The sequence below is a fragment of the Vicugna pacos genome, chromosome 7, assembly GCF_048564905.1.
Source record: "Vicugna pacos chromosome 7, VicPac4, whole genome shotgun sequence".
NCBI classification, from domain to species: domain Eukaryota; kingdom Metazoa; phylum Chordata; class Mammalia; order Artiodactyla; family Camelidae; genus Vicugna; species Vicugna pacos.
The window spans coordinates 79,324,193-79,351,179 of NC_132993.1; the positions used below are offsets into that span (position 1 = coordinate 79,324,193).

The following is a 26,987-nucleotide window of genomic DNA, read 5'->3' on the forward strand; positions in this document are numbered from 1 at the left end:
ATACTGAATCTGGTCAATTTTTGTGATCTATTTTTTTACTGTTTTCAGTTTTCTCTTATTATCATCAGTTACATGCTCATGGGATGCATTTCATTTTCATTAATATATTCCTGGGGTAAATGACACGAATGATAAGAATGTAAGAAATATGTATTTTTAAAAATCTGGTTATAGGGCATTTTACACTAGTGTCAGAGAGGAGCCATCTTCCTGACACTTGCTCTTGGCAGAGGTGCCTGGCTGAATGATCACTGAATTCTAGGCTTCCCAATTTGCCTAAACCTGGAGAAGAATCATTCTAAGCCATAGACAGGCTTCTGCTTGACAGTTTCAATAAATGCACCTTCTGTAGCCTGGGGGGGAAACTGACATTCACTGTGACTCTACAATTTTCCGGGCACTGTAAATGTTTTACATTTATTGAATATTATTCACCCAACAACCTTATCAAATTCCCACTTTCTACACAAATCAACCCATACTTGGAGCTGAAGTGACTCAGTAGTCAGTAAACCAGGATTGGAACAGTCTGTCAAACTCTAAATTCTGTGGGGGTTTTTCTTTTCTTTTCTTTTCTTTTTCAAACCAAGCAGCATCGAATAAGACAAACACCTTGAAAATCAGAGTTCCACAGTGGTCCTGAGACCTGGCACCTCCACGGACCTGCTGTGCCCTACTGACAACCCCACTGCCCCAAAATGAGAGTGTGTTCTTACAGCCAATGCATTCACTTATGCTCCTGGGATGCCACCTTTAAGATGAGACTCATAGATTATAAGTCAAATATACATTTGTATTCGTAGACATGATCTATCTGGGCACCCAAGCAACCATGTCCTAAGATCTCTCTTGTTTGATACAAATGATATGATAGAAAGCTGTCAGGAAGAGGCTGTTGGAAAGAATTTCTCCACGTTGTTTTTGCCAACCGTCCTGCAGATTCCACGGTTTAGGAAGATCTGTACAGAATGGGAACGTGGAAAAGGTCAACCCCTCTCCTGGTTTTGTCCAGGGCACTGCAGAGCTGCAACTGAGAACCTAGAACCTGAGCACCTGGACAGTCCTGGCTACGTTCCCGAGTTCGAGACCAGTATGATTCCAAAGCGGGAAGGACCGGAGGGCTCACCTAACTCACTGTTCTCATTTCACAGGTGAGGAAACATGATGGAGACGGAGCTGGAGCCCCGAGGTTTAGTTCTGACTCGCCCACTAACAAGCATGGGGGCTGGAGTGACCCCTGGACCCCTCTGGGAAATAACAGAGGGAGGCTAATACCACAGTGGGTGTCCTGGCCCCACAGCCAAACTGAGTTCTTAACCTGTCTAAAGATCCCAGCATTTATATGGAAATACAGCATTTTCTTCGGGATCCATTTTTAAAGAAAAGCCTGAGAGGCAGCTGGGGTCATTATGACCCCAAAGAGAAGATTCCTGTACCGAGACACAGGCTGGTGGCTGGTACTCCTTTTCACAGAAACTACACTTTAAACACTGCAGGTCAAAACTTCGCTTCAGCATGACCGTAGGGATGAGCTCTCCCGGGGAACTCCGGACCTCAGATGGAGCTCCCTTCAAAGGTGGCACCTGGTATTACAAACTTCGTTTGATACTCTACGTGTTTCCTTTCTAATATAGAGATTTAGTAGGTTTTCTCCCCCTGACCTTCATCTCCATCATCATTTTTCAATCTGCTCTCCCAGGACTGCCGACAGTCCCATCACAAGCCTTTAACAGCCTGGTCCCAGCCCATCTCAGCGGCTGGCAGCAGCGTTGCCATGGCAACGTCTCTCGGAATTAGCTCCATACTTTCTTGAAATATTAAGCTCTCCTGCTGAAATGCCAAAGTTAATAAATTTTTGGTTAATTTGGCCTTTAAGGTCATGGCAGAATGTCTAACAAGGATACTTATTAAAACATTAAACTTTTAATTAGAGATTTATTTGCAAAGTACTGTATGGGAGACGTGGATCGGAAAAGTGGATTTATCTTTAGAAGCAAAGGTAAAGAGCGTGCATCACACCCTCTCAGCGATGGGAGTTTCCAAAGCAAGTGTTAGTTTCCAAAGTAGCCACAAAAGACAGCCCCAGCGAGGGTTGCAAATAGCTCGTTAAAGAGGTTGTTTAAGGAAAAATGCCTTTACTGCACAATAACCATTTCACCTGGCCTAGCTATGGTATCTTTGAGAATTTGCTGCCACTGCTCAAACCACCTTCTTGTGAGGAGGCTGGGCTGGGGCTTGCAGAAGGCAGAGGTGGGGCTGGCAGAAGGCAGAGGCAGGGCTGCCAGACACATCCAGAGGCTAGACCAAAACATGGCGATCTGCAGATCACCTAAATCTCAGCACACTCTACTGGCCAAACTCCCAAGCCAGAGCCTGCTGACGACCACACTGACCTCCCTGGGCAGCCTGGGATGCAGCCAGACCGCAGTCGGGGGCCTGAGTCTTGAGGAAGGGGAGGCAGCTGACAGTCACACTTGGAAGACCCAACTGCCAACCTTTTTCCAGCCTTTGACTCGTCCCTGGTGTTGGTAAGCAAAACCTCCTCCAGGATGATCTGTCACCCCACTTGCCCGGCAAATTGAAGCTGGGAGAGAAGACGTGAATAAAGGGCGCTCTCATCACCCAAGGGTCTTGGGAATCCTGAACTGTCTGATGCAGTAAGCTGCAGAATCTGGGGACCAGGAAGCGAACACATTGTTTATCAAGCACAATCCTCTTAAAGGAGAAATGAGAAAATTGGCAGAGAAGGGTAAAATGATTTCCCCAAGGCCACCTCACTGGTTCGCCACCGAGCCAATTCTCCAGACTCTTGATTCAGGGAACTTTCTTTTCTTTTCTTTTTAGCTTCCTACACCTTTTACATTTGCTTTTTCTTTTTGTGGGGGAGGTAATTAGGTTTATTTGTTTTATTATTATAATTTTAATGGAGGTCCTGGGGATTGAACCCAGGACCTTGTGCATGCTAAGAGGCACTTTACCACTGAGCTATACCCTCCCCTACAATGCCTCTTATTAATTTATTTATGTATTTATTTTTAAAAAGCACTAGGAAAAAAAAATCAATAAAACCAAGAGCTGGTTTTTTGAAAGAGTAAACAAAATCGACAAACCCCTGGCTAAGCTCACCAAGAACAGAGAAAGGACCCAAATAAAATAAGAAATGAAAGAGGAGACATTACAACCAACACTGCAGAAATACAAAAAAAAGAGAGAGAGAGAGAGAATACTGTGAACAACTATACGCCAACAAACTGGACAACCTAGAAGAAATGGACATGTTTCTAGAAACAGACGGCCCACCAAAACTGAATCAAGACGAAATAGATCATTTGAACAGACTCGCAGACATAGATTCGGGGATCTTTCTAATACATCTCCTTAGATCCCTTGCTTTGCAGTCAAAGTGGAGGATTAGGACCCATGTTGCCTCTGAGAAGCTCAAGGCTGGGGCTACACAAGCATTTCTGTTTCATTTTGACCCTTGAGCTACAAACCAGGAGTGTGCACCGTCTCAGCACTGGGTGTGGGAAGCCCTGGTGTCAGCGTGGAGAGGTTTCAGCGGGCACCCTGCCGGCTTTACACTGGTCTGTAAATGTACTTAAAAATAAAATAAAACCTGCTCTTGTTAAAAACATAGCATCTGGAGAGCAGTTAAGAGATGAATATCTACAGGTTAAAATGCCAAAATTTGCATTTCACATCATCACCTTCTGGGTTTGTGATCTTGGTTAAACTCTCTGTGTCTCATTTTCCTTAATCTGCAAAATGGGGCAATGATACCTGAACGGCGCCTTCTTCTCAGGACTGCTGAGAGAGAAAGCATGTCAGACATCAGCGCTCTGTAATGTCTGTTGTTAGAGAGCGGCCCTGTTGACTCTACCTTATTTCTATTGGTGTTTTCGTCCATCACATTGCTTTTCACTACAGGCCACACTCAGTAATTCTCAAAGGCAGCATTTGGGTTGCCTGAGACTCAATATCGGAACAATATTTGCCAGAGAAAAGGAAGGGATCTCTGATCTCAAGTCGAGCACTTTTTCCCAATCACACTTGCGGTTCCAGCTCACGTCCACCAAGGAGGAGAGGTCCACGTGGAGGGCCTTCTACCCTGGAGGCGTTGGGAGGATGGACAGAACAAGAAACGGCAAGAGCAGGCGCAGAGCCTGCAACACACGCTGGCCTGGATGCCTGCTTCCCTGTTACCCAGGGACCAAACGGACCTCAGAGGGCTGAGACGCTAAACACGCCTCTAAGCCTCTGCCAGGTCTGAATTCCGACTTATGGGGTAGGACTGTGGTTGATGCTGGGCGGGGGGGCATTATTGTCAAAGTGGAGCTGTCTCTTTAGCATTTGATGAGTCTGGTCTTACCCGGTTGGGCCAGGAGTGGTATCAGTGTGGGCTTATGAACTGAGCCCCATACACACTAAGAAGAGAGAATAAAGCAGGTTTCATCCTGAAATTAATTACAACCAAAACCATGTTAAAAACAGCAAGTTAAAGCACTAAATTTAGTATAGGCTCAAACGTATACACCAAGCTAGACCCCAAAGGCCACATATTGTGTGATTCGACTTCCATGAATATCCAGAGTAGATAAATCCATGGAGACAGAAAGCAGAGGGCTGGGTGAGGGGGGCGAAGGGTACCAGGCTCTACCCTGGGCTGATGAAAAATGTTTTGGAACCAGAGACAGTGGTTGTAGAACATTAGGAATGTCCTAAAGCCACTGAATTTTTCACTTTAAATCGCTTAATTTTAAGTTAAGTGAATTGCATCTCGATTAAAATAGAAGTCTATGCCAAAAAGTAACACACAGAAAATCACTAGGCGTCTGTCCTCTCCGTGCGGCTCCTGGGTCATGAAGAACAATCTGAAATCTGATGCTCACGTGCGTCTATCGTCATAACACTCTGAATAAATAATCACATTACACCATCCTCCCGTGGGACTGTTCAAGGAGGGGCTTCGGAATCTGAGACCCCAGAAAGCAGGGAAGATGGCTCGTGTCGGCCGCTTAGCAGCTGATGAATACTTAGCGTCCGCTACCTCTCAGAATGACAACGGCCCCACCTTCCAGAGAAGGAAACTGACAAACCCAGGTCAACCGGCTCTGCGAGACGTGAGGTGTGTGCGGTGTTGCCCACCATCTTGGTACCTGCATTTGACCCCCAACCAACTTCATCTCTTCCCTGTGGCTTGCGGGCAATGGTAGAGAGAAAGGAAGATGTCAGCCGGCCACTTGGGTCAACTTTGTATGTGTCTGTGCTGTTCATCTGCCCTTTCGCTCCTCTACCAGCCCCTGAAGGAGGCTGCACGCCTCTGAATGCCCACATCTTCCTGGCAGTGAAGGTTGGAAAATTCCCTATCAAGGAACCCAATACGAAGGTCCCGAGAAGAAAGGAAGTCTTCTTACAAAGGGCAAAGAACTTTGATGGGAGGCAGATTCTTTAGGAACCAAGAGAAAACTTGTGTTGATGGGAACCCAAATGAGATGGAGTCCCTTAAAACTTCTGACATACGGCAGGATGAAAAGAGGGGCTGGCATCCTCCACATCTGTGGCCTTCTCCTTTCCAAGTAGAGCTTTCACTCACTTCTGCTCACCTTGGGGGAAACCACTTTTCACAGAGATGACAATAATGGTATCATGCAACAGTCACTGACTGAGGAACCTCTATGGGCCAGACACTAAATGAGTGACACGGACTATTTCCAAGCCCTCAGAGGAAACTTTGAAGGTTATCATACTAACCCCATTTGATATTTGGGGCGGCCGGGGATTCACTGGCGCAGAGCCACTGCGCAGCATAATGAGACAGCCGGCGCTGCTGCTGATCACAACAGGCAGCTTCCTTTTCCCAAATATAAAAATTGAATTATCTGAATGGAAGCAGAGAGAAAGAAGATGACCGTCTAAACATTTGTCTTTTATTGGATTTGGCTGTGGTTTCTTTCAGGACTTGCAGATTATAGTGTCACTCCATCTACAAATCAATGACTCATAATTTCCTGGGCATGCATTAGACAGCCAGTCCTGTGCTGGGTGCCACGAGGCACAAAAGAAACAGCTATTTGTCTGGCCTGAGGGGCATCGAGAATGTAATTAGCTGCTAATAGGGATGCAGTCAAACGCAGAGAAAATAACCATTCCTGTGATCTTTTTTTTTTCTTCTGAGAAAGGCAAAAATGTACATCCATCTCCAAGGTGCACACACACACACACACACATACACACCCATACATATATATATGATTTAAGGCATGCTTCAGAGTGAGCACTTTGCGTTTGGACCTCCTTCTATGATAATGAAGGGCAGACAAGAAATCAGCCACCCCCAGCCTCCTCTGGTCTTCAGCATCTTCCTCTGAATTCGTGGAGCTCAGTAAAGCCTGAGCTCTCCTGTTCACGCTGCACGTGACCTCAGTGCTGTTTCCCACGCACATGCCCATCCCAGAAGGATGCCCGACCGCTGTGTCCTGTCTGCCTCCTCCGGCTCCAGCCTGTGCGAACCAAGATGGCGGGAGCCAGGCCCCCTCCCTGCACCACCGCATCCCCCACATCCAGACCAGAGCCTGACGCCTGCAGAGGACGCACACGTACCATCAGCTGAACGCAGGTGGGAGACTAGCACGCGCATTCTACTCACACAGAGACAAATAGCCCTTCCAGTCAAGATAAGGTCCACAGACTGCAGCTTGTATGTTTATTTGTATATATTTGTTGGTTTAAATTGGTCTTGATGAGTCAACTTAAGTTTGGTGAAATGTTTGAAAAACGAAACACAGCAAAACCAAAAGTCATCCCCAAGACAATGGGTCAGCATTTCACCCTTTCTGGATTCTAAAATTATTCTTAAAATTCTAAGAATATCCACCTTGATCTTTTCCCCATTTATATCTTTGGGAAACAGTGCTAACCCTAAATTTAATTACACTGCATTGCTTCTTTAAAACTTATAGCAGGAAAAAGGCACTGGTCCACTGCACATCATTTGAGTAAAATACGGAAGCTGACAGAAATCTAGAGAAAAGGTCAAAGGGGCTCTCTGCAAGAAAATGAAGTAAATGGAGGTAAAAATCATCTTTATCTGTGTTTTTAACCTAATTCTCTGATACGTATCTAAGCAAATATTGATTTGTTTTTCCTAAAGAAAATTTTCAGTATTTATATAACATGGAAACATCTGGAGAAGTAGCGAGTGTTTGCTTTTACAATGCTTCCTGCAGATAGACTAGTACAAATGTGGTGCTGCAGGGCAAAGCTAAAGACAGTATTAGCTATATAAGGAATAAAACAACGAACAAAAATGTAATAATTAAACTTTTCTTGAAAGCCCCAGGTTTTTGAAATTACATTTGACTCTTTTTTTCTTTTTCTTTTTCTTTTTTTTTTTTTTTTAGCAAAACAACCATCAATTTCACCTCATATGAAATGCACTCTGTCAAGACGGGAAATAATAACCATGTGGTGACATTTCAATAGCGAAGACGATGACCTCAAAAGGTCGCGTCAGCCCCATCCTGACTGATGGCAACCAAGCCAGCCTGTTAATTAATGCCCGGGACACAGTGTGGGTTTTTCTATCTTTACAACTAAATATCACCCATCTTGCAAGAGAAAAGACCTTTCTATAGAAAAAACTAACCCTAATATTTTATCTTCACCATGACCAGACGAAAGAGGCTAGAAACCTAGGTTAGAGAACAAAAATACATTTTATATGATGTTATTTTCTTCAGTGGAAGGGAGACCAGGGGGAAGATCTGACTTCATCCAAGTGTGTCGATTCTAAAACACATGAAAGTAGCCACTTTTGATGAGCATCAGGCAAACTGAACTGCTGCAAGCTGCCCTCCCTCACTGTTATTTTCAGGCCATAGGAGGATGGAGTAATGAGCTGCTCAAACTTTTTCTTTTCAGAGAGGATGACACACACGGCGAGCTCCGCACCTGCTGTTCATACATCACCTCTGCAGCTCCACAGATGCCTGCATCCTTCGTAAGACTCTCCAAATCGCCTCACATTCACTAGGAATCTAAATTTTCTGCTCTCTAAACTTCACTAATAAGCTTTAGGAGGCAAGTATTTTCAGAATGAAGAATTCTTCCAAATATCTCCTTCCTCAACATTAGGGAAGCTGGCTTTAGTGGTGGTCGATGCTTGTACCATGTGGTTTGTTAACTATTCCTAACATCACCTTTGGTTAAAAAGAGTATAAATCTTTACGGATGTAGTAGGTACGACATAGTAGGGACTTGATAACTCGTAGCTACTAAGATTGTTCACTGGAAGACCAATGGACTTAGATTTTGAAAAAACAAAAGCCTACTTATCTAAGTGTGTTAAAGTGGGGATGGGTGTGAGAGGAATATGGGTATGGCCCTAAGAGGGGAGATGGAGGGTTAACGTCGGAGCCCTTAACACGTTAGCTTGTCTATTTCACATCTGTAACCTACGGCACAACCTCCAAACGTCCTTGCTCAAACCCATGGGCATTCCGACAGTAAGCTTTCCACTGAATAGTCTGGGGCAATGAATCAGTGCAGTTTAAAAGCACTGGTAAAGACGGAATTTGTGCTGCTTTTAAAAATAGGAATTCAATGAGAACTTTGCAGAATTGAAGCAATTTCTAAATCAATATCTGAACCTAATCAATACCTTTCTAACCCTCTGGCATCGTCCATATTCTTTTAAAAATCAGTTCTCTGCTTAATTATAACAGTAGTCAAAAGTTCAATTGGATCTTTCCCTTCCTTTGTTTTTTAAGCCATCTTAAAGCTAAGTTTGGTGGACAGATCACAATCTGATGCCAAAAGAAAATGGTCCATCTGCATGGCATTACTGAGATCCCTGGGAATCTAGGAATGAAGGTTAGGAAGAAAAATTCTGGACACTGCAGCACAGAGCCTCAGCACTCCCCAGCCTAAATTCTGTGCAGGCAATGCTCCTAGGAGGAACACATTTCTTGTTTTCCTTACAGGACTTGGTCCCAATCTGCATCTTTACATGGAAAATATGACCGTTTTCTTGAGTTACTCTTAATCTGTATTTTGCATCACTGTCTTGCCCTATCATTTATTTTCTCTACTCTATTAATAAATGATAGATTTGACAGATGACCTTCCCTTTTCCCAGCAAAATAACCTAGGGCATCAACAGCAAGAAATAAAACTTTCATTTTTCTAGTTATCTAATCTAGGCGATGTTATTTTGGGGAATAGAGAGATTGATTTTCCTCTTGGTACAGATTCTACGAAGGCTGTAGGAAGCGGTACCCTGACTGAAATTCTTGGGAGACATTTTAACCTCATTTCATAAGTAAACTAGTTTTCACTCTCCATGGGTATTTCAGATTAAATTTTCCTGGTATCATTCCACACTTTCATGAGTGTTACGCTAGCCAGTTCAACGTGGTGCGTATAGAGCCCAACCCAGTTTGCATGTGGTGTGAGACATGGCTACGTGGGGCAAGGTAAGGGCAGGTTTCCAGGTAGACAAATGGGTGCCCACCCTTGTATAAAATACATCCTCGGAGTCCCTCTCATTATAAGAGCCAGCACCAGACTTGATTTTGAGCAAATGGTTGTACGCATAGGAATCTTTATAGATTCATAGATTTTTCATGTGGGATTTCAATCCCTCATTGGGCCTTAACCAACCTACAAAACTCCTATGGTAAGAAATCAGCATTTAGACTCAACCAACAAAGTTGTTATCCTTCTGTTTATCACCCACAGGTTGGCCCCTCATTGAAGGCCCACCTCCAGCCATCAAAGGTGGACCACAGCATTAACAAGTCCGGTCATTTGCGAGTTCTTACAACCTGTCTACCATGCACGGGAGAGTACCAGGAAAAATCAAGGCACCCTTTTTTCCTTTTTGAGAACCAAGCCTGTGGCTACATGACAGCATCAGATCAGGTCTCTGAATAGCTTCCTTTTTTAAAAAAAGAAGAGAATGAACTGTCACTGTCAAAGGAGTAATGGTCATTTGAACCTGGGGGAGCCATGACAGACATGGAGGTGATCTGGCCCAAGTGAAGCACGAATGAGGAGGGAGACATGGGATCAGGAGGTGAGCAGGGCTGTGGCAGGGGAGGCAGGTGGAGGGTGGGAGGGAGGTGGCACTCACCACTGCCGCCTCCACTGGCTCCTCAGCCCGCGTGTCCAGTCCGAGGTCCGGCCCGGCAGCAGGGGGTGCAGGCGGCTCCTCGACTCTCGGCTCGGTGGGCGGAGCCTGGTCAGATTCAGCCTTCGATGGTTTGATTTGAGGGTTAGAGGAAAAAGATTCGGCATGTGAATAGATTACAGAACGCTGGACAATTAAGATTTTCTTCGTCAACATACAAGCAATTCGCTTCATTAAATCTGTGCTGGAAAAAAACCCCACTTGACATCACGGCCTTTTTAGAACCAAAAAGTCTAGGAATAAACTCTGATTAAGCTTCTTGTCACCACCATCAAGCTCTGTTATTTCCCTTGAAGTTGGGCAAAGATGTACCATTTTGGCTATTTATTTTAATTACTTTCAACATTTCAGGACCTCCTTATGACGTCTGTAAGAGATCTTAAAACAGTATTTTCTGCTCCTGAGCAGAGAAAGGAGAGCTTAGAAGATCCCACCTTTGGAAGTTGCAGGGAGTAAGGAAGAGTCCCCAGGGAACACAGTTCTGGGACCCGCCCCTCCACCAACCTCCGTTGATATGCATCACAACCAAAAACTTGAAGGGTCCTCCCAATATTCAGATCAAAATGCATTGTCCTGCATGGTCACTATGAAGCCACTGTGCCCCGGCCCCAGCCGGGAGGAGCAGACCCAGCTACGTGGCAAGGAGCCACCACAACCTCAGACGCTTGGCTGCCTGGTGCCTTCCTGTTCAGTCCTTTATTCCACTTCTCCCTCCGATAAAATCCTTGGCCAGCAGTTTTTTTCCCATAATAAACTAATTAAGGAAACACATGGCAGGATTCTCTGTGGTACCAATCAGACTCTTCGACGTGCGTGGACAAGACAGAGATCTTTTCCTCCCACTGCGACCTCTGCGCACAGACACCCTCCTGATTCCAATGATATGCTGAACCAAGCCTCTGGAATCTCTTAGCTCCAGACTTTTTCCAGTTTTAAAGTGAGCAGTAATAAATAACAACAGGCTATTAAAATTACCATAGCCGATGCCTGTTACCATGGCTACTACCAAAACTGTTACCTCTCTTTTGATTTAGGTTAATGTTACATATTTATTTAGCATGACTATTTCAAAAAATGAATGGCCATTGGAGGGCACGTTAAGATCCCTTTCCATCAAAGTATTTAAATACTTTGGAGAAATTAGGAACTTTCACCATAAGCAATCAAAAGCCACCTTGAGTTCCACTGAACTTGATGCATGTGTTAAGTCCCACAGGGAAGTGATGGAGAAGTTATGCTGTGATTATAAAAAATAGATAATGAATAGCCTTTTGATGGAAAAATACACAAAATATTTGCCTTGGGCCCTCCCACCAAATCCTCCATTGTGACACATGCCAGGAGCACGCCACTCTTTTCTTCAAAAGGCATAATAAAATGAAAGAACACTTGGGTAGATAAGTGTACAGAGATTTGATATTTTTACGGGCTTTTGTAACCTTTAAAGGGTGATCTGACGTGATTTTTAAGAAAGAACGAGATAAAATTCACTCTAATAGACTCTCAGGAGTTCTTTATGGGAAATGGTTTCACTTGTATTGTTCAAAAGGAATTATCTTCATAATGGAACGAGTTTTCATAGCAGCGAAGAGATACTGTCAGCTCTCAGGGTGTGATCTTACCATTTCGGAAGTCAAGGTGATTTGCTATGAGAGGATGGTGTCAAATGACCTACACAGCAAGGACAGGAAGGGTAATTTGAGAAGACCAAGACACCCACGAGAAGATGGCTGGGCCCCCCGTGAGCTGAGTCTGCAGTGCAGAATGAGGAGCCCAGGGAAGTTTCATGACAGGAATCCAATAAATCTAACTTTGTACATTAAGAAAAAAACAAACACAAAGGTAACTTAAAATGAAAAGGATATTTGCGCCAGAGTCTGGGTTTCTTGGAAGTCTGAAGAAATTTTGAAGTTTTATATATATGCCAAGAATAAGTAGGGTGATTTCATAAATGAGTCCAACTGCCTTGGTTGCTGAAGCCAGACAATAACTCAATGAAAACAAAGTACGAAGAGGAGGAGAGATTGATTATGTCCCATAAGGCACAACACTTTCCTCTCTGCTATAACATCACACCGAATATTACAATATAGCATTGCAGTTTAATGACTGAAATTCCAGGGGGTCAAACAGGACCCACTGAATGCGTGACTGTACATAAAATCAGCCTCTCAAATTTGGAAATAGAAGTCACCTTTCTAGTCCTTCTAAGATGATGTAAAATTGTAAATACTTTGTCAAGCTAGAAAGAACAACAGAGGAAAAATGCAAACAACATCTCCTGGAATGATCTTAAAGTAGCCCTGTGCCCTGCTTCGATCACTTCTTTTCTACAAGAAGCCTCCGGTGCAGACACTGCAAATGGGCTGATATCATGCTGTCCCCACCTGGGAGCCCTGGCAATGATCTCCTACTGTTTGCTGGAGGAGTGATCGTTATGCATTCAGAGGAGAGGTATATTCTATATATATATTAGTGGTAACAGGAAGCCACAAAGGTTTAATTCTGAGATTCAGAAGTGGAATTCTTGTTTTAGGATAAAAGGAGTAACGTAGCTTTGGTGCACATCTTCCAGCATCCTCTATGATAAGCGAGAAGGTAGGTCAAAGCAGAGGAAAAGGAGATGGGCTGGGAGAGTGCGGTAAAGAGTCCAGTCTCATTCCAACATGGTGACTGCTTTACTGCCCTGCTTCTCCAAACCTGGGAAAACTAATTTTGTGAGAACGTCAAAGGCCATGGAGGCAATCCTGAGCCCAGAGCAAGGTTTGCCAATTCAAAAGGGTTTAAACTTGTACCCAAGGGATGTCCTGTGGGGCCATAAGGTGCAGACTGGTGGGATGTGCAGCCTCCACGTTGCTCAAACCAGTCAACGAACCAATGCTGGGGAATGGTCCCACCCCTGGGAAAATGTCACATAATCACAACTCAACGGGAGACGTAGGTTCACTGTGATGTTCTAGTTCCTCACGGGGCAGAGCTGAAACTAGCAGCATCTGCAGTGCTGGGCATGACAAAGCAAAGTTCCCCAGTGGAAAGAAAGTGAAGAAGTCGGCTTCAGAGAACGTACAGAAAGAGAAGGGAAGAGCGGGCAATAGACGCCCCTAGGACCAGCTGCGGGGGGAGGGAGATGTTCAGAGAAATTAAAAACCACTGAATTCTATGCCAGGACATTTGCAACAGTAATAGGTACGAATTTTTTTTTTTTTAACGGAGAGACCAGGGATTGAACCCCGGACCTTGTGCGTGTTAAACACGTGCTCTACTACTGAGCTATACCCACCCCCACCAGGTGTGAATTTAATTCTGACCCATTGCCTTTCTTCTTATATCAGTGTGTCTCCATCTTTCTCAAACCATTCACAGCTGATAATTAAAAATCTCATCCTCCAGCATCAGTATAACCCTTACTCCATCACCCAGGCTGAAAACCACCAATGAACATGAAACAGAAGTCCCTCTGGCTCCAACATTAACACCAGCATAATCTGAATTTTAAACATTTAAATCTTTATTTGCAGTCCTCACAGATCCTGCCTTTTACCTGGTTACCCCAAAAGACAAAAGTACAGCAGTCTATGGACAAGGTGTTAGAGAAACACTTTCTTTTGAAAAATATCAAATTAATCTTAAAGACAAATTAACCTTTCCAGAGCAGAATGCCTTACTGAGAAGTAAAATCATCTAAAAAGAAAAATCCGTTCTGCTTAAACCCAATTCTAAGTTTCCAAAGTGCAAGCCAGGAGCTGGGACAATCCTATACCATTCCCAGGGGAAAACCAGGAAGCTACAAATAACCCTCATGAACTAATCCTCAGAGAGCCTGAATCCTCTGCAGTGTGTCACTGACACGCTCACAGTGATGACATCCCTCAGGGTCTCTCCACCCAACTTTGCTAGTAAGCTGGTGCCAAAAATGTTTCCCACGATAAACGTAAGAATCTCCTCTAACACCGAGAGTAAACTTTCTGCTTCCTACTCATTCCCCAGCTAAGCTTTTCTCTCATCTCGCTTGTCAGCAGAGCAGAAACCGCATCTCTGCTGTGCACCACACTACCATTCGCAAAATGGAGGGAGGAGATGAGACATGAGGTAGCTTCAGGTTCAAGGAAAGGCAAGGATCTGTTCTGAAGCATGAATTCTTGAGGTAATTTCATTTTCAATCCTGTAGCCTAAGTTATAGTCATGCCCTTGATGGATATACTGTGTTCCACGGAAGCCCATAATTAGGAGACTGATTTTTGCTGGGATCATGGTGCCTTTATAAATAGAAGCAACCCCATTCAAAGTCACGGTGAGCTCTTTCAGAAGCTTTGCTTCCTACTTTCTAGAAAAGAGGGGGGCTACGGAAACTACACTCTGGATATTCAAGCTCTGGATAACCCACAATGATCAACCTCGGAACATTCAGCCAACTAACAACGTCCCCAAAATACAAACCAAAATTGACTTACCAAGTCACAGATCATACTCTGGTCTGTCTGTATTGTGAATAATGAAGTGTCCTGGGGCTGAAAGTTGGGGATAAAGCACACGATTAAAAATTTTTAGGGTTTCAGTTACTTTGCCAGAAAAGCAGCAACAAAGATATCAGTTAAATTAGCTCCCACCAGTTGTGTCAATGAACACATTATAAAGTTTTTTTGGTCTCTTTTTATTTTTAATCAGAAAGGCAAAAAAGTGCAAAGCTAATTTTTGACAGTAGTTATTCTAGATATAAATCTGAGCTGGCAGAATTCGATGATCCCATGAGCGACATGAAATGAAGGGCCGAATCTTCAGAGGCATCTTTGGTCCTCAGCTTCCCTTCTGGGCATGAACACTGAGTTAAAAGTTGATGGGTCTAAGCGACAAATTGAAACGTTTTCAATGTTGAAACCTTAATCATACTGCTATCGCCTCTATGAGTAAGTCAGGAACCGTAATTTAAAAGCTGTGAACAATATATTCATTCGGGATATGAATCCTAAAAAAATCAAGCTGGAGGAAATCTAAGGGAACAGTGATCTCTAGGAAAATCCATCTCTCATCACGCTGGGAGCCAGGCTCATAAACTCCAGGCAGGAGACCAGAAGAGCCTTTCCTGCGTAATCTGACCAGTTCAGAAAGAAAAAAACAGCCCCTAGAGAATTTAACATCAAGACGTCATCAACAGAAAGATGAGCCAGAAAATCCTATAGCAATACCGAGAGTCAATGAACTCTACCTACTTTTACGAGTCTCTCAGCTTTTTGGTGTCCTAGTCCTAAATATGAGTAGACAGCCAAGATCACCAGGCACTTAAGAAAAATCTCAAATATTAAAGGGAGAAATGAAATAGTTTTTAAAAAGTGGAAGAAATGAAGACTTTGCAGGGGGTAAAAACCTTCAAAAATTATTATTATTATTAACGCCCTTGGAGATACAATGAAGATGCTGTATTCATAAGAGGACGCTACTAAAAAACAAATATTCAATAAACAAAAAGAGCCCTTGGAAATTAAAAAAATATATATAGAAGTGAAAAATCTGTTAGAACAGTTGGAAAGCAGAGAAAGAGAAAAGGAAAAAGTGGGGGAAAAAAAAGTCAAGTGGAAGACTAGTTTAAGAAGCCAACATAAGAAAAAGAAGTGTCACAGAGTGAGAAAGCAAAAGAAAAGAAATCATCAGTGAAAAAAAAAATCCCCCAAACTGGAAGACATAATCTTTAGATTAAAAGGGCCTAGTGCAATATATGAAAAACCCAGACCATAGGACATCACTGTCAAACTTCAGAGACACTACGGTATAAGGAAGATGGCACAAACTTCCGGATAGAAAGAGAAAAAGAAGGTGGGAAGGGCATAAAATAGGGCAGAGAAAGGGCTGGGGTGCAGGAGGCGGTTCTTACAAAATATCAAGAATCAAAACGACAGTTTCCCAGTGGCAACACCAGGAGGTAGAATTGAATGGAGCAATGGTTTCAAAATTCTAAAGGAAAATGGTTTACAACATGCAATATAATATCCAAACCAACAGTCCATTATATACGTGGGAATAAAGTTATTTTCAAATGGAGAAGGTCCCAAGTATGTGTTTCTTGTGCACATTTTCCTCAGGAAACTAGAAGGGGATGCTCTGTACCCAAATGAGGGGTTTAACCACAAATGAGGAAGAGCTGTGTCCCGAGAAGAGAGGAGGGACAGACAAGAGAAGTCAGTGCAGTCCCCGCGGCAGATGTGATGGGAGACCCTGCGATGACAGCCGTGGCAGCAAGTCACAGCCACAGCGTCCCCAGGTCAGACGGGAGCAGTCCAGGACCGACAGGCAAGTTCTTCAGGAGGACAAAACTTACAGACTCATGTCTTAAACAAAACAGGAGGTGATTTATATAACTACTGAGTTTGGGGTTGAATTCGTAGGAGGTCCCTAGAAAACAAAGCAAATGAATTCAGAAGCTCACAAACAAGGCCCTACAATTATTGCCTCAAAGGAAAACAGAAAATTGGCAGAAAAGGAAATGCAAGCTTTGTGACGTGAGCACTAATAGCATTTATAGCATCAGGATAACACTACCACTGACTGGCCGGGTGGCTGGGATGAAGCTGCACAGCGGAAGGACAGGAAGCCGGGGAGAGATGTGAATGGTAGGAGGTTGAAAGTGCTTTAAGCCCCACCTCCCAGAGACAGCAGTCAACAGCTAATGCTCTAGAAATGAAGAAGTCATGCACGCTCATGGCAGTGAAACCAGAGAATCTGCTACGAGGAGTGAAAGCCTTTTTCTCCAAGAAACGAGAAATGGAGGAAGGTGGTGTAAGTTTTCAAGTTAAAAAACTCGTATAAAATTGTGTTACTCTTTAAATTACACGCATTTATAACTGATAAAAATAAGTCATAAAAAAGAGAAATGAATAACAATTCTTAGGACCTAATCTTTTGAAAGCGTCCCGTGCAGCTGGGAGAGACATATTATCGTCTCTCTGCGTTTTTGTGTGTCTCTGTACTTGGGTGTGGGTGTATGAGTGGGTTTTATCTTTTTATAGGTAACATGGGGGAAAGTAATCAAACTTTTAAATGGAAAAATTCTCAATGTTAAAATTCAAAATTGTTCATGTCTGATAGTCCGAAACAAAGCATTCATCACAGACACGCATATATCTGAAGACTCCCTTGAAGAGGTGTTCAGAACTTATGCCATGAACTTGACAGCCATGGGGCCTGCCTTCTGCTTGGGTTACAACTGTCCGTCTGTCGGGATATATACAGGGACTGCGACAGTCCATCATGTGGCTCCTCTTCCATAGATTCCCAAGAAAATACTGTCTTACTGGCTTGAGGCAACCTATGGTTTCTGATCTCCCAACAGCTCCTTCCTGAAGAACCACCAAAGATGTAAGGTTCTGTGTAGTACGGCTCCTGTGTGACTCTTTAGAAGGAAGCGCCTAAAAATCTCTTATATTTTCTAAAGACCCATCTCATTAGTTCAAAACAATCTTACCTCCTCTTTTCCGACAGCTGAGTCTAATAGATCCCTCAGATAAGGACAACTTCTACTTCCTAATTCCTTCAACAGAATTCCATGGAATATCTAATAATATTACCAACAGCTAACTATAGTCATGGAGCGCTTAGTAGGAGCTAGGCTTCCAGGATGAGTGCTCTGCATTCTTGTCTCATTTAACCTTCACAACAGCCCTGCAACGTTGCTGCTACTACGGTTTCCATTACTGAAGTCACCAGAAGTGGGGTCAAGCTTTGCGTCGACATGCTTACACACGATGCTTTCCGGTGACTTAGAGGTCCGCACATTTAAACTTTGCATCCTTCTCAACAGATGGATTTTGCCAGCAAATCGATTTCTTACCTGGGCAAATCCATTAAATGAACCACCAGAAGCCTAAACAGAAATGGAAATCAAAGTAACATTACTTTTTTTCATTACTTTCGTAGGGTCAGTAAATATCTCTAAGAGAAGGTGGGAAATAAAGACCACCACGAATTTAAAAATTACACAAAAGGTTGCTGTGCATGAAGGTGCTTAGGAAATGGAACAGGCCATACTGTTTTATTTCAAATAGGCTGACAAGAAAGATTATTTTTACAGTCATTACTGGTACGGGGCTCAGTGCTAACCAAAGCCCACTTTCTCAATAATGAGAAGATGATTTCAGAGAAGAGCCGTGAGGGGTTAAATAGCTCTTTTTAAGCCATCGATAGACTCTAGAAGTATTTCCAGGATTTCTCTAATACATCATGTCGATGAACAGCTATTATGAGATTTTACAGTTTCAGTGGGCCTGCGTAGAAGCACTTCATGTGTTCTTATTGGTGGTGGAACCACTTCAGGAACAGTAAATTAGTCTGATCTATATATATTTTAGTGCTTGAACAGTAAAAATGGAAGTAGAAAGAAAAAAGCTCAGTAAATGGGATGGTAAAATAGACTCTTATTAGTTCCCAACACAGTCATTCTGCTCTTTGTGTTGTCATTGTTTTATCTTTTCGATTGTTTTTGGTTTTGTTTTTTTGTCAACCTATTTGTGTTTGGTTTGCACAGATTTCAAGAGGTACAGGACAACCTGTCAAGGAGATGAGGCAGACCTTGGAGAAGATAGTGATGGATAATGAAGTAGGTGAGAAACACTAGGAAAAACAGAACCTACAGAAGTCTTTGGCTAGTCTATACTACATACTGGGGTAAGTACCTCTTCTTTATCAGCCTCTATTTCTTGGTACAACAATCCATATCTCTGGTTAGCAATTTCATCTTCAGACAAATCTGAGTTGTTGGTGTCACTGTCTTGGGGACGCTCGATGCTAGCATTCTGGGAGGCTCCCAGAACCAAAGGTCTAATTATCTCTTGGTTTTGTTCCCAGCAGCTAGCAGTGGCTTGTTCCCCACCTACATCCCCTAGTAAGTCCATCTCCATCCCTTTCTTGCTCCCAAATGTATCTAAATGTTCCCAGCAATTATCGAAGCCTCTCATATCCCTGCTAGGCCAGTGGTTAATAGAGTCAAGGCAACTGGCAAGTCCACTTGCTTGGCTATCTGGTATACCAGAGCATTCCAATGTATCTTTATTAGTTGCTCCTGAATCCAAGCTTGGCTGCCAGATGTGACCTGGATCTGTCCCCAAAGAGTCTGTTTTTGCGATTCTTGGCAAGTTAATGGTGTGGCTACAGTTCCCAGTCATTGTATTTTCAGTTCCCTCTATTAACGGATCTCCAGCCTGACACAAACACCAATCTCTTCTGTTTGCATTAGTTCCCAGAGCACAACTAAGATTTGTCCTAGTCTGAGCTATTGCTTCATGTTTTATTGATAAAACAACAGCCTGATTTGCATCCTGGTCACCCCCAGGAACATGTAACAGAGCCTCACACTGAATCTCTTCAGCGTCTGTACCGCCTTGTGCTGAAGGATACGTTACATCATGGTCAGGAGGGTCTAGCAAATTTTTCTCTCTGTCTTTTCCAGCTAAATCCCATCCCTCAGAGCTGGCATCTTCAGTATTAGATACAGAGTCAGTCTGGAGAGGCAGATTCAAAATACCTGTGTGAATGGCAGGTCTAGCTCCAGAACCCCCTGTAACCGTACAATTATTTATTACTACTTGAATCCTGTCACCCAGCCCTTGGTCTCTGTCTCTAAACTCATCTATCATATCTACACTTTCCATTTCTTTTTCTAATATGTCAGTTTCCTCAAGACACTCTTCATTGGTCTTTAGGCTTTCCTCACACCCAGCACTTAGATCTTTCCTAGTTCCCTCTTCACTGATTTTTAAGGTCTCCTGGTCTTGCTTGCCTGTTGTCTTACAAAGATCTACTACCCTGTTTCCTGTACTTTCACGCACTTTCTCTTCAGATTCCTCTGTACCTTCTAGTGCCTTGATACCAACAGCTCCAGTGTCTACCTTTTCACATGTCTCCACACCTGCCCAGATAGAATCTTCGATCTTCTGTTGGTCTTCCTCTTCCTCTGACTTCTTAACAGCTTCTTGACTTTCTTGGACCAGGCCACCAGTCTCCTTGGCTGGGATCTCTGAATCAGGTAAATCATAAGGCTGCTCCAACTCCACAGAAGCAGCCATGGCAACTTCAGCCCCCGGCACAGGTTCTGGGAGCAGCTGTTGACTTCCACATAGAGGGGTTGGCCCCAGGACATGCTCACCCTCTTCAGCTACCGTGTGCCAGTCAGCAGAAGGAAGCATCCCAGTGGATAATCCCACATCTCGCTCTGCTTCAGAGACACACGCAGAGTCTTCCTGCGACCCACCTTGGGGAAGTTCCTGGCTGACACTCTCTGTACTAGCATCAGGGCCCCACATAATTGCACCTAGATCAATTTGAGGTCTGTGAATTTCTTCGGCCAACCCACTGTCTGGAGTTTCCTCCATGATCAGGTTACACAGGGAAAGACTTTTTGAAGAATCAGTCTTTAGAGTATGCAGAAGAGCAAAGGAAGAAAAAAACAAAAACGAAAACGTAAGATGAAATAGATCATGGTAAGCGCTGATGAGAAACACAAAGCTCTTCAGTAGGGTAGCAACAGTTAAACAAAGCTAGAGCGTATTTAAATTAAATGGCTTAAGGCTGAATCTGTGACGAGCGATGCCATGAGAAGAAAAGCTCACTCTAGATAATATGTCATGTCAACAATGCATATTAAATACCCAAAAAAATCCAGAATTTTCTGGACATTTACCTACCGGCTGTACCAGATCGGTGCTCGTCTGTGTGAGTAAAATAATAATAATAATAAATAAATAATCATAATCACAATCATAAGACACGAAAAGAAAATTCCCCCAGCACATTAAAATCCCATCAGTCCAAAGTCAACATACTGCTGAAGCCTTCCGCTTTTACAGGGTTGATATTAAATTTTGCAACTTGTTACGGAAGAGGAATGAGTTTTGTTCCAATATTGTTTAAGACAACCCCACTGAAACATGATGAAAGCCTTTGTCATTTTCTAGTATCAAAAAGGGGTTTATGGCTATCATATGCCATTTGCTTTAGCACTCTGGAATGCCAAGTTTCAAATAAATAAGTAAGCTTGAGAACAGCAGAATAAGATCAAGCATTCACAGCCACAAAATTACACAGTATTGCACGCTCTGATTTAAGAGCAGAATAAAATCTTTCCCCAACTCATCCTGCCCTTGGTTCTGCCTTTGGGGTGGTGCTTGGACGGAGGCAGATCTGACGTACTAACCCCTCTGACTGCCTGGAGGGCTTGCCTCTTGTTCTCCTCCCCACCTAGAAGGCTCGTCTGCACACAGGGAAATAACACCGGGGAGCTGAGAAGGTCCAGGAGTACGAGCGACTATGTCCAGGGAGCTGCTGCTTCACAGTCTTGTCATTGTTACCATTCCTAGGTCTGTCCCCTGAACTAGTCAACCCTCCTTCTAAATGACACCTCCAGCCTCTCCCAGCTAGAGAAGGAAAAGTGTGTTAAAAAAAAATTAACACAAAGTTGAGGCTAGAATTCAAACGTTCTCAATATCAATCCACGTATCCCTTCTTGGGAACATACAAGTAAAACCAGCTCCCTATAAAAAATGTTTTCGTTCAACATTTTTCAGCTCTTCTCTTGAGAGCTCTTCATGATGCTTCAAGCTCCCGTGGAAAGGAAGGGGACGGTCACCTTTCCGTTTTAAGGTGACAGCAATGTCACCTCAGAAGATCAGGCTCTTAAAAAGCTAGATCTACCAAACGTTCCTGCTGCTGTCTCACTAACACAGAAGGAGACATGGAACTCGGGTTGAGCTGTTAAGACCACGCGAGCTCGGGCTCTTCTAAGACAGGCAGACAAAGGCTCTACCCAGGGGTGTGAGGCTCCACCTGGGTGTGGCCACTTTCTTAATTCCACAGCACGGACGTCGCCACCACAAAGCTCTGTATGCATTTTATTCTCAGTTCTAAATTCTGGAAATACTCATCCTTGCACATCAAATGAGCTGAATAAATAACATTAGCAGTCGCATCGACCTTTTGCTGATCCACACCGGACACTGGGCTGCCTGCCCTGCCCACGTCATCTCATTTCAGCCTCACACCACCCTCTGAGGTGGGTGTCATTACCCTTCTATTATAGATGGGAAAAACTGAGGCTTAAAGAGTTTTAGAAGTTGCCCAAAGTCATGGGTATAAGAAGTAGAGTCTGGACTCAAATCCAGGACTATCTGGCTCTAAAGCTCAAATTCTCATGAACTAGGCTTCACTGACAATAATAATGGAAGAAATGGTTCCCCGAGTAGAGTGGCCTGTCCTGTACATTGTTTCATCCACACTTTCCACGTACTCCGTTTAAAGGCAGTGGCAAATATGCTGCCCTTCACTGCAGCAGTTCCTCCAGCCCCCAGTAACGACAGGAGGGGGCACAAAGGGCACAGCACTGCATTCCTGCTCACCCAGGAGTCTGGCACCGACACGCTTCCCTCACCATTGTCTCCACCTGCAGGGAACGCTTACACCCATCAGGGAGCTGATGACTGTCCTAGGGGACTATGTTATCATCAGAAACGTCTGCGTCTTCTTTCCATCACAGATGGAGTAAAATATAGCGAGGTTCCCAAATGTTTAGCCATCCAGAGACGTTAAAAGACAGTGCTCTTAGTTCTCTTACCGTCCATAGGTCCCAGGGCAATGTCTGCAAAGCAAACAGAGAAACAAAAATACCATTAGCAGACAAATCCCGAGCATGTAAACAATGCGGGGGTGATGACAGTTCTTGAAATAAAATCATAAGTATTTTTGAAACATCTAGTTAGCACTTGTTCAACAGAACTTTCTCTGGGGATGAGAATGTCCCACATGTGTTCTGCCCAACGTGGCAGCCACGGCTCACGTGGGCTACTGAGCACTGGGAATGTGCAAGTGTAACGGAACTGAACTTTAAATTTTACATTCTAACATTTCAGTCTGATGTAAAATACCCAAATGCGGCTAGTGGCTACCACTATCAGACAGCACAGGGCTAGTCAATCTGCTTTTGCTCTACGAGTGAGAAACTATGTCTGAACCATGAATAAACTTTAACACACACACACAATTAAAATGAAGTAGACAAGGTGCCCCAGTATTTAGAGTTTATCACACTTTGAGGAAATGCTGATCCTCATCATTGCTAACACTATTTTCTCTCCCCTCCTCTCGTACCAAATTCAAGAGGATGACCCGCTTGATGGTAAATGAACTTCAGAAACGTAGATCTTCAGTATGCTGCATTGGGTGGTAACGCACAGCTCATCTAACTGGCAGTCATGCAAATTAGCAGGGTGCCTCCTAAGACATGTGGGTGAATTGCACTTAAGCACCAGCATTTTAATTGTGAAGTTTATTGATCCTGGGGAATGAATCCAGATGGTTCAAATGACTCCCACCGTGTGCCGGGAGAGTGGGGGACACGTCTCTTTCTTATTCCCTTTGTGACTGAGAATTTCTGCTAAAGCCACATGCTTCTCTGCTCGTGCCTCTGTGACTAGAAGGGATCCATGTTTATGCGGTCGTTTTCAATCTCCAAATGTAAACAGAGAATTAGGGAGCCTGGCACTCTCATCTTAAGAATATGTCGGTTTCCAGATGGGATTACAGCTGTCTTGTTCGGGCTCCATAGTACAGAAGGTGGACCTGTGGTTCCGACGGAACCCCCGCCCCCCAGGTTGGTCTGGGCTTCCTCTAATGGCCCCACCCGGCAGCTCCGGGCAGCCTGGCTGGTCTCTGGCTTAGCACCTACTTGCCAAATGACTAAGTGTAAAACAGCGCGACTGTTTTTTGTACATGGACTCCTTCTGCACCTTATATGCACTTTCTGATTATCCAAATGGTTTATGTTTTCTTGCTTCACAGCCCCTTAAGAATCGTAGCCCCTAAAAGCTGCTGCACGTCCTGGCATCATGCAGGCAGCACAGGTATTTTCCTCAAAGGAAGGCAGCAACGTGAGGCAGTGTGCTTATCACTCCTTGGGGTCAGGAAAGGACGTGTCCGCGCACATGGACACTGCGGGGATCACAAGGTAAAGTGTTCTGTGAGCCGCGGGGCCATCAGTTTAAAACATGGGGTCAGGCAACGGTAAGGGAGATGATCTTGAGTGAAGGGGAAAGACGTTTGCAGAATCTAGCAGCTCTGTGCTCCTTGTTATCTCAGCCTAAGACTTCTCTTCTTAGCACAAGAGGAGAGACGTGATGAGCGCTGGACCACAGGACTCTGCAGTGAGGTGACTCAATTACGGCCACTGGGAAGCCAGAGCAATTTATTACCAGGCCCGAGTGAAGAGCAGGGGGACACACGCAGTTTCCCCTGATGGCAGTGATGCATTTTCTTCAGAAACTAAGACTTTTGAAGATTTAACCAAGGACATTTTTTTTAATTCTTATTTTTTGTTGAAGTGGAGTCGATTTACAATGTTAGTTTCAGGTGCGCAGCAAAGCTTCCTGTAACGAGCCGGCACGGGCAAGGTCATTTTGTTGTTGTTCTTTAATTCTGAAAGGCTCTCTTAGTCTTAAATCCACACAAAGTTGCGTGATTCATGGATTAATGTAATCATGAGTTCATATCAGAGGGTTCTCTCTTGATTCAAACTTGCAGACAGAAATGCCGTGGCATCTGACCCCCTGAGCATCACAGCATCCACTGTGGAAACTCTTCTCCTGCCTCTAAAGTGATGACCGTTGGACGGTAAGGCAGAGGAAGTCCCACGAACTCTGCTGGCTGTCTGCTCAATGAGACAGCTCTGAAAAGGAGACGTTCTGAATGCTATGTCCATTCATTTTTCTGCTTTGTGTGGCCACCAAGATAGAACCCTCAGACTTGCTGACAGTGACTGCGCTAGGGTTTCCCAGCATGAGCTTCAGAGACCATTCCCATGAATGTTGAGAATGTTTCATTAAAACAGACTTCCATGGTCAAGCGAATTTGGGCAACTCTAAGTTAAACAAATCTGAACTTTGTTTGTTTGTTTTGATTGCAGGGCTTCTTGGAGGCGTTAATATGCTAAAGGCACATCGTGAATATTTTAAAAGGGAGTTAACAGAACTTCCTGAAGCATTCATCGAAGAGATGCCTTTATGTTTTTTTGTAAAGTACCTTTCAGGCTAGTGTCTAATCTACTGAGTTGCCTGCTTTATTGACATCTCAGTTTTTATTGTTCCAATGTCCCAGCATGGAGGTCTGTAGAAACTCAATCACATTCCGGAACAAAATATGGATTAAAGTGAAGCTTTATTTATTGAAGGCCACATTGAGCTGTGGTTTATTATAAGGTATCAGGAAGGCTTCTGGACCAGGATGTTGAGCTGGGTCTCAATTCCTAAGTTGAGTTTTACAATACACCTTGATTAATTAACTTGAAGTATATTCTAGCATCCTTGGGTTTGCCCCAACCGCATCAAAAACACTGACGTAAAAATCTGGTTAGCAAAAATTTTCAGTTAGCTTCCTTCCGTGAACACAGACAACTGTAAGGTAACTATATTCTGGAAGAGTCACCTACAGCTCATTACAGCACCCACCACCAGAATCCCTCTGCTAGACAATGCTATCACAACCACTACTGAAATGGGGAAAATGCCAAGAGCGAGGAAGTCATTAGCAGGGTAAGACCGGATAAGGAAGGCCATCTCTGCATCGGGGGCACATAAGGGTAAGTTTCTATAATGTGGAGGATGAGGACATCAACTTCAAGTTCAGAACGATCAAGACCAAAAATATTCCCATTGGAGCAAAATCTCATGGTTAATTCAAGTATGCCTTAATTTGCAAAGTATGAAGAAGGAAAATAGAGAAAAAAAATTAAGAAGAGAAAACCCCAAACCAAAATAAAGAGTTTTGCTTAGGGAAGCCATGAAATGTGTCACCCAAACCTGGACACTTCTGCACGCAAAGGGGCCACTATGGATAACCACTCTGAGACGGATGCTCCCCGGCACAGTGGAAGTGTGGCTCCCTGGGCAGAGATAGCTAATGGTAGAGGAGGTTGAGAACAACTGCCATCGATAAAGTCCTCGTTCCACCTTTCCTAAATGTCAACCGAAAAGAGTCACATGGAAGGGAGAGGGGTCAGGGAAAGGCACCTGTCGCCTTACTGAGCTTATTAAAGTCTATCAACTCTCGTCCCCAAACGTCCAAAAACCCACTTGATACCTGAGACATGGGTGAGTGGGTGACTCCGGCAGAACCCGCAGGTGCCACTTCAGGCTTGAAAGGGTCGAAGTCCAGATCCAACAAAGTCTCCTCTTTCTTCACCTCGGGGACTTCGTTCTGCTAAAGCAAAACATGCATTAGCTTGAATCCGGTAAGACTTCATGATCTAACCCACGTGCAAGCCTCTAATTTCAGTTCATATCCCCAAGCATGCTTTGATAATTTACCACTGAGGTGGCTCATGCATGGGAGAGGGAATAAGCCACACAGGCCAAGTGTAACGTAAGACACTCCGGAACACGGCCCAGGACCGGGTTTCTATCCTTTGTTCAGCTCCAAGTCCAGGCAACAAAGAGGATGTCTGAGAGATGAACCCTAATGCCACCAAGATCTAAGGAATGTCCTTCTCTTCCAGCTCAGAAAACTCAGGTCAAGAATTACAGAGGACCGGATGAATGAAATGGGCTAAGGTGTGCACCTGTTACAGTCACCCGCTGCTGTGATGTCCCCTGTGAAGCTAAAAGTTAAAAAGGAACGGGTCGTTGTGACTGTGACCACATCCCACCTGCCCCTTCCCCTCAGAGGTACCCTGTCCCTGGACTCAGTTATCCTATGATCCATTCTTCATCCATAATACTGTTTGTCCCAACTGTGTTTATGAGGGAGCAAAAGAGAGAAAAAGACAGAATAACAC

General features: G+C 43.9%; 1 protein-coding gene across 2 annotated transcripts in view; it reads right to left on the reverse strand.

Moving 5' to 3' along the window:
• Positions 1-26,987, reverse strand: part of AMPH (amphiphysin) — a 156,284-nt gene that overhangs the window by 15,216 nt on the left and 114,081 nt on the right. The window contains exons 12-17 of one of the 2 annotated variants that reach the window (XM_006198527.4): positions 26,294-26,410; positions 22,779-22,802; positions 20,857-20,880; positions 18,009-18,041; positions 14,641-14,697; positions 10,133-10,252 (exon numbers count right to left, since the gene is read on the reverse strand). In XM_006198527.4, coding sequence (XP_006198589.2) covers positions 10,133-10,252; positions 14,641-14,697; positions 18,009-18,041; positions 20,857-20,880; positions 22,779-22,802; positions 26,294-26,410 — 375 coding nt within the window. Of the gene's footprint in view, positions 1-10,132; positions 10,253-14,640; positions 14,698-18,008; positions 18,042-20,856; positions 20,881-22,778; positions 22,803-26,293; positions 26,414-26,987 lie in introns of both variants that reach the window. The other variant, XM_072965232.1, reaches the window with a different exon arrangement.